At 41.5% G+C, this 16501-nt stretch overlaps 1 protein-coding gene across 6 annotated transcripts in view; it reads right to left on the reverse strand.

Annotated features, from left to right (window-relative positions):
* astn1 (astrotactin 1) overlaps window positions 1-15705 on the reverse strand; it is a 370801-nt gene extending 355096 nt beyond the window's left edge. For 3 of the 6 annotated variants that reach the window (XM_070974413.1, XM_070974415.1, XM_070974414.1), the window contains exon 1: window positions 15243-15608. In XM_070974413.1, the coding sequence (XP_070830514.1) occupies window positions 15243-15546 (304 nt within the window). In that variant the 5' untranslated portion in view covers window positions 15547-15608. Of the gene's footprint in view, window positions 1-15242 lie in introns of all 6 variants that reach the window. The other 3 variants (XM_070974412.1, XM_070974410.1, XM_070974416.1) reach the window with 2 other exon arrangements.
* Window positions 15706-16501: the final 796 nt, after the last annotated feature.

A 16501-nucleotide genomic window follows, 5' to 3' on the forward strand; every position in this document is an offset into this window, starting at 1 on the left:
TTTCAAAGATATGACCACACACATGACCACACAGGACCTGGAAGATTTCAATGTCCCCGACAAACTGCAGAGATTCCAGTCACTTATTATTTGATTATGGACCCTATTTTCCCATGTTGCTGTGTCCAAGTGATCAATGGAGACAACAATTTTTGAAACTGGTTGAGTATTGAACAACAGGGCAGCAACCAGCAGCCACGTAACGGGCTGCAGTGTACTCCCTCTGTCAACGTACGTCCACTAAAATGTTGCCGCGATATCACTCTTGCCAAAGCCACCTGACTCATTCAGTCTCGACAGAAACAAAATAAAACTCACAAAAACCTTCTTAGTTGGTTTTTCATTGCTCCAACAGTCACCTCCAACTCTGGTTTGGTTGAAATCGAGAGAGGAGCGAGAGAGCAGGCGGACATGAAACGAGCAAAACAGGAAGGAGAGCTGGAGTATTTTCACATCTAACATGGGAAGTATTTTTACTGGACATTATGACCAGATAAACTTAAATATAACTTCTGATAGATTCCCCCAGTTAAAAAAATTAACAAACAAAAATGAAAAAAACCTAACAGGATAATGGAAACTCTGGTTTTGCTGTCCATCGTGCAGTGCAACATCTCCCTGGCAGGTTACATCAGATGTATCTTATTAAAATGAAATTGAGACATTTGGCTTTTGTCTTATTAATAAGCTTTTTGAGGCAACCAGGGGTGGAGTGTGTGTTTGTGTAGCTCACCAAGAGCAGCATATTGATGAGCCTTCTCCAGCGATATGATCCAGAGCATCACCTTACATCGATTTCAGGAGCCAGCTAGTTAAAATTCCATACATATCATATCAATACTTTCAGCTGATCAGTTTAATAGTTCTGCATTGGTACCTCCACAATTGAAGCAAGTAGCTTAGTTATTTCAATGCGTCTGACACATTTACTCCACATTTCATACCTTATGCTGTGTATATGATTCTCAGGTTATTCATTAGGCTGCAACTCAAAACTTTTCCTGCCTTCTCAGGTAACAAAGGTGACTACAGATCTCTGAATTGTAGCTATTTACAACTTTTGGTACAAGTAAAAGCAGAACCTGATTAGAACACCTCATTTAAAAAAGGGCTCTGATTCCATGAGTGAAATTGATGCTCGATTTAAATTCAATAAAATGATGTCCCAATGTTCTGAAAATGATTCTTATTCTTATTCTTATCAACACTAATTTGAGAATGTAAATTTTTCTATTTTGATCTAGTTGTCCCTGAGCTGAACGACATCTGATCATTTACTGTTGGATACCTTAACGCTCTTCAGCTTGCTCAGACGGCAGCAGAATGTCCCTCCCTCCCTCCTTCCTTCCTGTCCTCTCCTCTCCTGCTGTGGTGATGAAAACCTTTCTTTAGAACATCTGTCTAAGCGCCCGATCATGTTGCCATGGAAACCACTCACTAGCAGCTATACGCTTCACAGTCTCTCTCTCTCTGTCTCTCCATCTCTCTCTTCTTGCTCTGCCTCTGTGTAATTCCTCCAGTCCTTGCCTTGAACATTCACCAAAACAATCCTTGATCTCAGCGTGATGTTAATTGCAGATTTATCCTCAACAATGTTCAGCATGGGGGCAATAAAGAAAGTGAAACCTCTGCTGTGGTGAATCAAGGCACATACAAAGGAACTATATCGGGCATGACCAGCAGAGTTCTGGACAAAACAAAGTGCTGCGGTGAAACACAAAGGTGGCAGAGACCTGAAAGGGATGGAACATGGAAAAAGAAATGGAAGTCAACATAAGCTGCAGTGTACGTTTAATTACATGACAGGTTAATTATTCACATTTACTTCAATACATACAGCCCTTGGCCTCAGACAAAGCTGCAATCAGCAGCACCGCCTGTGCAACAGACAGTCAGCCCCCACTGGACACTGTATAAAGCATATATAAAACAGAATATGACCATCTGCTAATCCTTTTTGACATATACTCAAGTGAAATGGAAATTGGTTGGCCTGACAATGATTTGTACACATACTGTTTACTCCTTTCCGTTAAAGTGCATTCAGGCATATTTTCGACAACAGCAGTATCCCTGTTTGGAACATTCAGCCTGGAGAACATGAATGGAAAATGAAGAAGTAGATTAGTACGCTTTAGGAGTGGTTTCAGAAGGACATTTGTATGCTCCTGCCATGAAAATGTGCCACCACAGGCAGACCACTGACATGAACTCAGCCATCTTGCGACCCTCCAGGCCTGGAGTGTTTGACAGTAAAAAGACTGAGCATCACTCAAAGAAAGACACTTGCAGGCTTTGACTTGAGACCCTGACCACTTCAGTCAGTCTTATATACAGTACTGTAGCTTATTGCAAAACACCCCTCTTATCAGCAGTGAGTCCTGCTGGTGACTGCAGTCCCTCCGTCTTCTTCCATGTCCCATCAGAAGACTTTAACCTCACCAGCGTTCCACACAGACTTTACTTGGGCCGGCCAACCAGGTACAACCTGATTCTGCTGTTTTTATTTACATTTTACACAGTGTCCCAAATGTTTTTGGAACCAGCGTTGTATATCTAGCCTCTATATATGACACAGAAAAATGCACAGTTCGGGGCTAAATACAATTCCCATTAAATGCATGTATCATTATTAATATTATCATTATGACAGAAACTATTTTTTGTGAAATTCCCACAGAAAACCTAGTTTCATTGAATCTGTAAAAGACAGTTTGGTAAGCCCAGCAGAATTTCAGGAAGGACACAGGCTGTGAATTGGGAAGAAATAGTCCTGAGGGAGTTTATGGATGCAGAGACAGAAAAGAAACTCTGCTGAGAAGGTCTTCCACAGAGCTGTGCATCCAACTGAAGCTATAGTGTTCATTTGTCTCTGATGATTTACTGTACATTGTACAAACTTGTAAACTATGTCAAACGGCTTACTGCATTCCAGCCAAAAGGTTTGAGCGATCTTATTTTGAAAGAGCACACCCCTGGATGTATGCTGGAAATGAAGTTGTTTGTGATGGACACAGTGCAACAACAGCGACTAAAAGTTGAAACTGGCATTATTTTGAAACCTCAGTTACAGTCTGAGTGTTCACCAGTGCAGCACATGTATAATTTCCTGTTAGCAGAGCCATGTTTACTACTAAAACAGTCCATTTCATTACAGTGCACTATTTGTGCATAGTGTCGCACTGGGACATAGATGTCATTAATAGATCGTCAGCGCTTCTCAGTCTTCAAGTCAACAGTTGAGAGCACAAGGAGTAATCTTTATTTCATATTTAGAGGCCTGAAGATGGAACTTGTCCAGCAACTCCCTCGACAAACAGATGAACATGTGACAGATGACGAATGTCAATCACGCTTATCACTAACTCAAAGTGATGTTTTTCAAAAAAGAGTTTTCCATCCCAAAACCCAAATGCAGTCAGTTTATTACCAAACAGGAAAGTGGCGCAATAATCTGTTAAGTGATTCATTTTCTGTCAATAATTAATGAATTCGGCTATTGTGTAGTAACCCTGTGTCCACACATTAAGCGCTATTTCTGTTTTTTACAACCAGGGTCTTATTTTTCTGGATTTATTGTTTACTCCTGTTTAGCAACTTTTTGATTTTTCTAATGATGCTGCAGCACACGCTAATATTACTGTTTTATAACCAGCTGTAATACATATATATATATATATATATATATAATATATATAATATAGGGCAGCACGGTGGCGCAGCAGGTAGTGTGCGTGCCTCACAGCAAGAAGGTTGCCGGCTCGATCCCCGGGTCAGGCGGGGCCTTTCTGTGTGAAATTTGCATGTTCTTCCTGTGCATGCGTGGGTTCTCTCCGGGTACTCCGGCTTCCTCCCACAGACCAAAAACATGCTCATTAGGTTAACTGATGACTCTAAATTGTCCGTAGGTGTGAGTGTGAGTATGAATGATTGTTTGTCCTTACATGTGGCCCTGCAATCAACTGGCGACCGGTTCAGGGTGTACCCCGCCTCTCGCCCATTGTAGCTGGGATAGGCTCCAGCCCCCCGCAACCCCGAAAGGGATAGGCGGTATGGATAATGGATGGATGGATATATAATATAACCAGTACCCTGATTGTAAACCCTAAGCTTTCCCCAAAGCAAGGCACATTGACCCGTCAAGGGTCTACAGCTGTTCTGAGGCTGCCAAGGATTAAGTAACTCACCTACACTGAGAAAAAGCACAAGTCAGCATGAAAATCCAATTAATAAAAGAGTCGTGTGCCCACTAAGCTCAGCAAAGTGTCTCTGACACTCTGCATGTACAGTAATTAGATGTCTCTGTAACATATTCATTATGAAGTGAGAAAATGAAGGAAGTTTTAATTGCTCAGAGGGACACAGCTCCAGCCTACTGTTACACACCAGGGTCTCATTCCATGCTCAAATTTCTTCTCAACAGCAGCAACTGCTATTATTTGGCGGACTCTTGGAACTCCTCACACCTGTTTTCCAAGTCGTCCTGTAACAGCGCCATAGCGTAAAGTGTGTCTTACGATATGGCGAGTATGACAAATAAGCCTTGTTTGGATTCCAGCGACTGAACTGCTGTTATATGGAAGAGAAGCTTGAATTAATTTTGGAAAAAATCAAAGCAACACGCAATACTGGACAAGTTTTTAGAAGCAGTACTGAAACGGAAGTCCACACAACATTTACGCTCTAACAGGTTTTTTCTTTGGTGGTATTCACTTCAGATATCAGAGAGCAGCTGGTCAGGATTCAGTCAAACAGCAAGTCTTCCTGATGGAGTGGGAATGCACTTCCATTCAAGCTGAAACACATGATGCTCTGTAACTCATGTTTGGTTTCTAGTGTGGTGAAAGTGCTGTGGCTGGAGTTGCTGTCCATAATGAGCAATGAGTGATGCTCACTTTTAGTGCAGAAATGATTAGTTAAGTCATCCACAGTTCTGACCACAGCAGACCGATCCACAGCTACTTTAATAATCACCTATTCTTTTGTCATTATTCAAGCAGTGATTCCAGCAAAAATGTGAGGATTTCTGTTTTTCTTTGTTTTATGCGTTAGTGAAATAATAATTTCTAATTGCCTCAGCACTCAACAAAGTGTTAAACACAGGGAAAACAAGCATTTTGAAGACTAAGTTCAGTAAAACTTTGATAGTCCACACTAGGGCTGGGCGATATGGCTGAAAAGTCTATCACGATATAAGTGTTTTATATTGGTCAATATCGATAATTATTGATTTTTTTTTATGAGCCATTTAAAATAAGGACCAGGAGAACAATACATTCAATTTAAACATTTTTATTTCAAATTGAACCTTCCTCTGATTATAATCCCCTCAGCTATCAAGGCAGAAAGGAAAGGAAATGTCAACACAACCATGGAAAACACTCAAATAATAAATGTAAAAAAAAAGTGTAAAAATGTAAACAGAGAGAAACTGATAACTTTTTTCTGCAGGTTTAGTACCAGGAAGTTCACAAGCTGATTAAACTTCTGCTGAATAAAATGTTTTCAAATATGTGCAGTGTTTTGTAAACATAGCAGAAACTGAGGTAGACTTGACATCTGTAACATACAAACAAACAAACAAACATGATAGACAGCACAGTAACACTGACTGAACTATAAAACCAGCCTAGACATATGAACAACTTTAGTCACTCTTCTTACTCTAAACATACATGAACTATTCAATTATATTTTTATTGCAAGTGTGTTTAAGAAAAAAAAAAAGCACGTGTAAGAGATGTTTATAACCTGGCTTCTCCTCAGTGCTCAGTGAAGCATGTCTTTAGCTATATGATATGCCGCTGCCTCCGTTACGTCTTCGTGCCTTTTAGATGATTTGTCATCAGGCACTGAAGCAGATACCTCAGCACTCACTTTCTATTTCTCATCTCACTCCTCGCGGAGCATCAAACACAAGACAACGACATGGCGCAACCGAACTTGATACTGTTACATGATTGGCGTGTTAGTGTGTTTCTCTCACTGATTAGCGATTACTCCCTACGTTGCTCAGTTACCTGAGAGCGAGTGCCTTTGTTCATGCAACCAACCTCGCTTCGCAACTTCAGGTTTCTTCCGACGAAGAAAAAAAATTATCGAATGTTTTATCGAACGCATTTTTTATTGATATTGATGATGTGTCTATCGCGAGACATATCGCTGTCGTTTTATTGCCCAGCCCTAGTCCACACTAAGTTGTAGCTATGGCTGCATCTGTCCAGCTTACTAGATTATTCACATAATGGGATTGCTCAATGACATTTTCACTGCATACCAACAATAATAAGGTGAAACAGCTTTGCCAAATGTGAAAAACATACCAGCTTTAAGCAGAGCATTCAGGACTCACAGGTGACATATGAAGTACAAGCACCAGTGCAGTTGAACTTCATTTACTCTGGGAGTAATATAAAACCTTGCATGGCATGGAGCTGAACTGTGCCAGCCAAATTATTGTTCAGAAAGCAGATCTGAATGGGAGACAGTTAAGGGCTGACTTCTTTCCAAGCCCCCGGCTGAGATGTGCAAATCACCGCCAGAGCAAATACAGCTCGAGACTCTCCCAGAGGGCAACTTTATTACCTCACCTCCCGCACAATTTATGGCACAACACCAAAAGGCTAAATTTCTAATAACGTAGCCGGGCATCTCTGACACTAACGAGTGGCTGCAGTCCTGCAGCTGAAATTTACTGTCAGTCACAGAATCCCCTTTTCAAACTGCTTCTTAGATGCTTCACAGAGAAGCAATTTGGCGAGAAAACTGTGAGCCACTGTAGAAGGTGAAAAAAAAAGAATTTAAATTGCACCCAACCTACCGCCCCCAACACAAACACATGCGCGCACAGTGACACACACACACACACACGCACACACACCAGCATGCATTTAAAACCAGCAACATTTTATAAATGATGTTACTTCAAAGAGGGCGATGGGCTGAGGGAAATAAAAGAATCTCAGCATGCCTCATAACAACATTCCTTTTTTCTCTTCCCAAAATGAGGCACAGAGCTTCAAGTTTTCGCCTTTAACTAGAACACTGAGACCATCCCTTGAAAATTTCTGATCTCTGTCTCACCGAGGTCTTCAAAAATTCAAATAACTACTGGGTTTAGCTGAGCAGCATTTCCCACAGAATGACAGTCTAACTGTGGCTGTGGGCAGAGAACCTACTTGAAATAACCTACTGGAAACTGTATTTTCAGTAGGTTATTTCAAATTTCACCATTTCTTATCTTACTTAATTTTCCACCTTATTTAAGTGTTGGATCACAAAGAGCTTTAAATTATTCACCTCGCTTTTCAGTTTTACACACACACACACACACACACACACACACACACACACACACACACACACCTGCACCTCTGGTCTCTTGCTGCACACACACTGCCTCGCCCTGCCCTGTCTCACTCTCCCTGTACGAGTGTGCTCTGTTGACTTTCTTCGTCAGCAGTATATTTTCTAAAGTTGCTCAAAAAAACACAACTTACATTTTGGATTTTTCCATTTTGGCAGGTGAGCAGCGTGTGGAGGAGCCTCAGCACCAACCAGGTACATTTACAAGCTTTTACAAAACAATGGAAAAAATAGGCTTAAAGCAGAGGTCGCACGACCATCAGTGCCTTTACAGGAGGGAGGTAAACTGACAAACATTCTCTGGGTTTCTCTGCAGAGCATGTGCGACTGTCAGTAGGTGGGGGAAGTGGGGACATTGTCCACTAGTTAGTCAATCGTGGATGGCTTTGTTCTCTCGGACAGACAGACGCAGAGAAGTAAAGTCTGTGTGGAACAGTGATGAGGTTAAAGTATCCTGATGAGACATGGAAGAGGACGGAGGGACTGCAGTCACCAGCAGGAATCACTGCTGATAAGAGGGGTGCTGTGCATTTTTTATTATTATTATTACCTTTATTTAACCAGGAAGTCCCATTGAGATTCAAAATCTCTTTTACAAGAGAGACCTGGCCAAGGTAGCAGCCAGTCAGAACATATTAAAATGTAGCAAATACAACATGTTAAACGAACAAACAAACAAACAAAAAACATACAATAAGCTGTAGCAATAAGCTACAGTACTGTATATAAGACTGACTGAAGTGGTCAGGGCCTCAAGTCAAAGCCTGCAAGTCTTTGAGTGATGCTCAGTCTTTTTACTGTCAAACACTCCAGGCCTGGAGGATTTCAAGGCAGCTGAATTCATGTCAGTGGTCCGCCTGTGGTGACACATTTACATGGCAGAAGACAGGATTAAAATGTCCCTCTGAAACCACCCCTAAAGCAGGGAAGGAATTACACCCCTGCCAAACGGCCAGTGTCGTGGATGACCAGGGGTGTGTCCCAGTGTCTCCGTCATCACCCCGTTAACATTAACAGCTAACCCACCAGTTATCAATTGACATAATGTGATAAGCACAAGCAGCTAAACACTACACACACTATGCAAGTACTGATACACGTGTGAACAGTATATTGCTGCATAGTGTTAGCTAACTACAACTGTACAAACATATTTTAAGTTGCTGTGAGATAATGACTTAGCACTTATCTGTACACAGAATTCAGTAATATTTCATTTACAGTGGTGTTGATTGGTATGTGCCCTGAAATCTGAAGGGAGGGAGATTCTGTTTCATTCAAATACTGTATGTATATTTTCTAGCATTTTACACCACCACAGAAACACTGGGTAACTGCTAAACTTTGAGAAGGTTGTCTGACATTGACTGTCAGTGCACAGTAAATGATTGTTCTTAAACGTCTTTGCATCACGTAATGTGCTTGATGGTGTTATGAAACCTAGAAATTCAACTTTCCCATTGACCTTTATTCACTCAGAAACAGCCAGTGTTTCTGTGTATAACATGACCTCCTCCTTCTGTCGGCTGTCTGCAGTCTATCTAATGACGAGAAGAGACAAGTGGTCTCGCCTTGAGAAGTTTCTCATCAGTGTGTTTAATGTTGAATGTGTAAAAAAAAGTAATTTTTGTGACTGCTCTTATGATCTCAGACTCAAATGCTAATAGTTGCATGGGTTTTGAAATTTGTTTCGATTAATCTTGATCACTATTAGGCCATTTCTAGACTTTATCATTAAAATATATCAATAACAAATAACATGAGTTGTACATGTTTAAGAAAAATCAGTCAAACATTCAGGTTAGAGTTTTACACTGACTCCTGATGTTGACTGGTTACAGTTTTGTCTTCATAGTATGTAATTATCTCTTGTTATTCTACTGCTGGTTTTCCTGGTGAAAGAATAGTAATGCATTTTTCCATTTTCCACACATATTCTCATTACTGTATTTTTCGCCAGTATTTTTGGGGCCAGAATATGGCTGAATACACAATATTTAATAGAAAGCAGTAAACAGTATAATGTAGAATTTTCAGGCAAATGTACACTACTAATAGGGTTGGACAATTAATTGAATTGGAGTGTTGAGTGTTTTGATGACTCTCTGGACACAAACAAATGTACAAAACTCTATATAAGCACATGTTCTTATTGTCTGATGGACTGTTGTTGACTATCAGGAGCAATAAACACTCCAAAAACAGATACCTATATAATTAGCTACAATAGCTTGTTCAGGGCCTACTTCCTGTCAGGGACAAGCCTTGAAATCATTTCTGTAAAAATATCTCCTCGCTCACATACAGTGTTTTGCTGTGGTTCCTCAATCTCTACAATGCATACAAAGTTGGCATGACTCATAGTCAGACAGGCCACAATTAAGAGAATATGACCTTGGTTAAGAAAATAGCACTATATTACATTAAATTCAGCTAACTACCAGCCACTAGCATAGCTTTTCCATTGACATGAAGGAGCTGCGTAATTTACAATAGACTTGTGAGAGCAAACCAAAACAAAATAAGATATAATTTACTGAAGAACCATAATGATCATGGAACACAGGTATCCAAAGGCTTGGGATACCTTGGCAACAATTTTGCAAAAAAGACACAGACCTGGTCTGTATCAGTTCCTTAAACCTAAGGAATCTCTCAACACTTTAACCCTAATGAAGCTACAATCAGATCCAGCAAGGTGTTCCAAAATCTACTCAGATCATCTGTTTTACTCAACAGAACCCTGCTGCTGTTATTGCTGCGGCTGGGTCAGCCGACAGTATGTGTTTACGCTCAGACACCTGGCATAATGTCCCACACACCATGTACAGTGGTGGAGGGATATAAAAATATGCTGAGAGGAACCATGTAGAACATTAATCATAACGAGGCTGTGGCAGATTCAAACACATGGAGAGGGCTAGTGTGCAATCACACTACCTGAATTCTTAACAGCAGCCAGAAAGAGCTTAGTGCTTACTCAAACAGCATTCAGCAGGCATCTTATCACAGGACTGCTGAAACACCGGTTTAAATGCAATTACTGCTTGTTATCAATACCGCCACACAATGTTAACTTAAAGTTTCCTGAGAAGACACGTACGAGTGTAGGCTCTGGTTTGTAATTCAAAGCTGCCAGCCCTTATTTCACAAGAGATTTTGTTAAACAGCAAAGGAAATCAAGCACCAAACAAAAGAAAACTAAATAAATGAAAGGCTCCAGCTGCTCCAGTGTTTATACATGGGTAGCAGGGATGCTACTTGCACCACAAATGCAGTACTGTGCTGGGCTCCCCAGTGTCAGTTTTCATTAAAAGTTTTCTGTCCTGTAGTAGAATGCTACGTAAGGAAATGTCACACACACATTCACACTCATTAATATGCAACACCAGTATGGAGATCTTTTGTGCTGTGCATTTACCTTAGCTTATTCCCCCCACCCCATAATGAATTAACTGTTGTCTAAATTAGGCCTTTAAATTAAATATTCAAACTATTCAAAGAGTCACCATGGTCTCAGGGCATATAATACTCAACAATACCACAACTGTCATTAGGGACCATCATACGACTGTTCCCAGCATCCTTATGTCTGTTAATTAAAATAGACATAGAAATTGTATTGTTTATACTGCAGTGCTTTCTGAAGTCCATAGTGACAGCGGCTTTCCAAAGTACTGCAGAGCTTCTGCTCACTCACAGAGCGAAAAAAGTGATTCATGTTTTTTAGATTTGCAAGCAGTAATACGTCTCCAACGTCTACTTCTTAACTTCCCCCCAAATGAAACAGGAACACTGATTGCAAACCCTGCCAGGATCTTCTCCTGGCTGGGTATGGAACGTCTATGCAAAACTAAATGTGTCTATATGAAGTACAAGTACTCCAGGCTTTTCTATGTTTTACATGATTGTAACCTGAATATCTTTGAGTTCTCAAAGAACTCATCTTTGGATCTGAGAAACTATCACAGATCATTTTCACTATTTTCTGACATTTCAGAATCTAAACAATGAAGCAATTAATCCAAAAAAAAAATACAGTGACAGTTTGATTGATAATGGAAGTAATTAGTTGCCCCAAGCTGATTTCAAGGATAAGGATGGATGAGTGTCGGCTAAAATAAAGCAAATCAAATACGGCTCCTTTCTTTACTGTACAGTTGTAATGTACTGAGTTTTGTCCTCAGCCTGCTTGTGTTGCAGCACTGCTCACCTTCATGACAGCCCACAGTGCCTCATTTCACTGCATATGAGAGTGAAAATTAGAGTGTGTGATGTGAAAAATGATTTGGGTGCAACAGTGAATGAGTTGGTGTGAGGCTGGCAAAAGGATGCACGAAGCTCAATCATTCAGACAGCAGCTCTGCACTGCACTGACTATCGAGATCACTGGTTAAAGTGACGGCGTTGGGTCGTATCAGCTGTCACAAATGAACATTCATTTTGTGAGTAACTATTTAACAGGCCAGAATGAAACTTGGCTTTCATTTAGTGAGGGTGCTCTCTACAGCCAGCGTCTGTACTCATTTGCACGGGAAGAAGCTCTGCACTGTAAATCCACTGTACAGTCAGCTGAAGCTGATTGGTTCGAGCGGGATGTCTTCTCTCTCTCTGATCACATCAGTTATTCAGGAGTCGCTCTCTCCCAGTTACACCTCCATTTACGTCAGATCAAAAATTTAAGCTAATAAAAGTGATCATTTGGAACCAGGTCCTTCAGTGTTTGCATCAAGACACATATTTAATCAACACTGAAGTCAATATGAGTATCAGATCAGACAGATCTCAACAACAGATACCCATACCCACTGAAGGGATCAGGGTCAAAAAATTTGTTTGGGACATCTCCACAATTGTTATCATAATTTCCACTGATATTGACAAGTCAGCAGGAGGGGATTGAAATTAGCATTGGTTTTGTGTCATTCTAACATTTATTGACACTGAAACTCCTGTAAGACTTATGACATGGAGGTGAGCTAACTGTCCTCTTACTGCCAACACTGAGTGAGTAAGAAGATGCCAGTGGATCGAGAGGGAATGTCCAACACAAACCTAACTTCATGGCAGTGAATTTCTGCTTTCTAAAATGATCTGTCGAGTATCGGTGCTCGGGAAGTAGGCTTCTGAGGTTTAATATCCTGTCCTATTTATTTCTGTAATTCAAGCTAATCTAGCTTTCATCGCAAACACATATTCATTTGACTCACTAATAGCGGCATAACTTTTTTGTGGGACAATAGTAAGATGCTGGAAAACCCTTTTTGTGTATATTTAGTAAGTAATACTGCAGTTTGCATCATTGTATCAAGCCATTGTAGCTGGTGAGGTCAGATAAAACCCCAAAAGAGATGAATGTTATAATGAACTCTTCTGCAGGTTTAACACTGTTTGAATTACACTATTAAATTCATAATAACATATGCCTGCTGAAAAATGTCTAGGGGTTTAAGCTTAATGCTCTAATGCTGGACATGTAATCACTTCAAGTCCAGCCCGAGACCTTTTTTTTGGATGTCACCCCATTTTCCCCCTCCCTTCTCACTTCCTGTCAGCCTACTGTATGCCATCATTATTTTTATGAGAAGATCTTCCATCCGAGACACTAAAATGACCAATTACCAATCTTAGTGACACCTTTCTAAAGCATACAGTATATGTATGGTTGGGCATACTGCATTTCTGTTGATTTTTGACATAAATTATGTGACAAACTGCCACAGATTTTTTCCACCAGCACGGCTCAATTTACATTTGCACATCAGACACATCGAAAAAGGCACGGCAGAGAAACAGATAACGACAGTATCCATGTAAAATGTATGCATGAAAATGGATCTCAAACAGGAAACTGTTTCAAAAAGTGACAACAAAGTTACACAGACAGGTTAAATAGCCCTGTAGGTACAACAATCAACACACACCCACATACTGGACACGCTTTTTTACTGCTTTCCTGTTGATCTCTCACTTGGGCCAATAAACAAACACCAAACGATGGTACAATCAGGCCCAGAGCCACCAGTAATAACACTAAATCTTCACACAAACACTCCCAAAGACATAAAGTTACCTCGGTGTATAGATGTTACTTTGCAAACCACACAGAGCCACACACTGTGCGCTCTCTGGAGCAGAGGGGACTGTTCACAGTCGCAGCAGCTTGCCATGAAGCCCTGCAGATGCAATTCAGCACCATGGACAGCAGCCAGCTAACTTCCACAACACTAACCTTGGCATTTTCTGTCAAACTTACTGTTATTCAAATGTACAGACAGGTTAGAAATTAAAGGAAAAAGCAACATATAGCATCTTAGTAAGGTGTTGACTCTCCATGTGCCACCAGAACAGCTTCAATGCACCGTGCCACTGATTGCACAAGTCTCTGGAACTGTCTGTCTGACACATCAGTCCAAAATCTCCCATAGGTGTTCATCTGGGTTGAGATCTGGTGACTGCAAAGGTTAAAGCATATGATTGACATCATTTTCATCATCATTAAACCATTCAGTGACCCCTCCTGCCCTGTGGATGGACCATTGTCATCCTGGAAGAGACCTCTCCCAAATGTCACATCATAGGATAAAGGCGATGACTCAGAACAACTTTGTATTGATTTGCAGCGACCTGTCTCTGTACGCAGACAAGTGGACCTAAACAAAGCCAGCAAAATGTCCCCCACACCATAAAGAACCACAATTTCCCCCTCAATGTCGAGGTCAAGCTGTAAGGCCTGTACTGTTCTCTTGGCGAATGCCACACATGCACTTCGCCACTTGTTGAGAATATGGTATATATAAGGAAGACTCATCAAACCATTTCACTTTTTTTCACATCTCTGTGAAACAGTGTCTGTGGTTTGTGAACGGACTGTTGTTACTGACAGTCTGATCACATCCTGCATTGACACTCTCAGTCACCTGAGGAAGTGTTGCTCTTAAGTTTTTCTTATATATTGCACTAATGCACAAGCAGCATGGTCATCAACGTCCACCACAGTCTCTCCTGATGCGTTTCCCATATGCAGATGTCACTTTGGTCACTCTTGCTATTGAAACAATAACCAGTTGAGCAGTTTTTGTGACTGCAATTCCTGCCATCTGTACCCTCATAATGAACCCTCTTTCCATCTTGGTAGAAAATCAGAATGACCTGAGTGCCACAGAGCATGACTGGATGCTAACAGCACCATGGCAACATGCAGCGCACCTGTGTGGAAGCATCTGCACTCGTTACGCCTTCTTCATCCATTTATTCAGGTTTTTCCTTTCATTTGTCACCCGTCTATTGACTCATGTCCAGTTAGTGTGGGCTCAGTTGGGTCTATACTTGAAGAAAGTTGTTCTGTTAACGCCTGAAAGCTAACAGGACAGCTGTGTCGTACAGTGACAGGAGTTAATTACAGTACACATGAAGCTAACTGAACCACGTGTGCAAGCTAGCGCTCGTGACAATATACAAGGCACGAGAGTGGCGCTGCTCTTTCAAACGTGTTACTGGCTACAACTGGATGCTAAAAACTACTATTTTGTTAGCATTGTGCTGCTATGCGGCCTATTAATGGAAGAAGAAGTGCTAAGTCTTGATTTAGCCCACAGCAGCGTTATCACTAACAGGCGCTAAACTAATTATCATATATTGACGGACTCATTTTGTGATAAAAACGCAGCTAACTGCGGTCGTTCTTCATTCTGGTTGTCAAACAGCCTACAACATGTAAAACATGTTTCTGAAAACGGTGAAAACATGATATGTAGCCGGGCCTAAGCTAAGAGACAGATGCTCCGGTGTAATAATAAAGAGTGAGGGGGGGGGGGGGGGGTCATCTGCTCAATTAGCGGCTAATGAAGCGCGCAGACCGTCTTTCAAAGACTCACCTAGGACGAAAAAGGGGAGCTCTGTGTTTTCCAGGTCGTCCACCACCATGACGTCTCCGGGAAAATCGTTTCTAACGGAGAACAGCAGCTTGGGCTCGGAGGCCGACGGACTGTGCATGATGCTCAGGTCGTTTTCCCTCAGAAACGGCAGCGCCGACACGGTGACGCTCTTCATCTTGCACTCGGTGTCCTGGCTCTGGTCCTCGTCGCCGGTCAGACCTCGGACATTAGGTGTTAGGACGGCCAGAAGGAGCCAGGCGAGCCCCAGCAGCAGCGGTCTCGGCCCCATGTTGATACTCGCCATCTCCGTCGCTCCGTTTCCTCTCCCCTCCTTGCTGTTTCTCCGTCAGGCTGATTCGGTCTCTCAGCCCGGCGGATGAGAGAGCAGCAGAGTGAGCGTGTGAGGAGGGGTGGTACTCCGGCGGGCTCTCACAGTGTGGGAAACAAACGCCTCTTGTTTCTCACATATGATCAATCACGGATTTTTTTTTTTTTATATATATATATATATATTTTTTTTTTTTTTTTTTTTTTTTTTTTTAGCATACAACACTCAACATTGACTCCGTGGCCGCAGAGTGTTTCATGCTGTCGATGACCCCTTTACTGTAATTGATCAATAAACTTTCTAAATGGCTCTGTAATGGCTAAGCATAGATTACCAAGAGAGCATGCACCCAGAATGCCCTGTGGGTCCCATCACCAAAAGCATCACCTCTAATTTAATTGTACTTGTGCCCCCTCATACAGATTTGCATATCATCTCCAAGCGCCAACACCGAGCATCTTTAGTGGTTTGCTTGACCTCTGTGATTGGGTGGACACTTGAGAGGTGCATGCATAATTGTCTAACTGATGGTGCTCAAGATGAATGTAAGAACTCCCTGTCAGTGTGTGTAGTGTAGTGGCAACACCCCAGATTTAGAGGTACTGGACAAACTTTAAAGGGGATGCTGAAGACAGACTTGCAGGCTAGAGTCCACGTAGAAACAACTTTATTCTAAAAGCTGTTTAAAACACAAGAAGAAAATGGAGCTAATCCAGCCCTGTCCTCTGCTTTGGTAAGCACAGGCTGGACGAGAGAGGTGCGAAGCTTTAAAAGAATACACAACACTTACTCTAACACATTTACAGCAGAACAGTTTCTCTTCAATGTGACAGCGCTCTTTGACTCACAGCTTTAGAGCACTTAATGATGCAGGCCTGTTTTCACTATCTCTGACTGAGCTGAACCACAGCAACAAAAACACAGTTCAGTG

The sequence above is a fragment of the Chaetodon trifascialis genome, chromosome 11, assembly GCF_039877785.1.
Source record: "Chaetodon trifascialis isolate fChaTrf1 chromosome 11, fChaTrf1.hap1, whole genome shotgun sequence".
NCBI lineage: Eukaryota > Metazoa > Chordata > Actinopteri > Chaetodontiformes > Chaetodontidae > Chaetodon > Chaetodon trifascialis.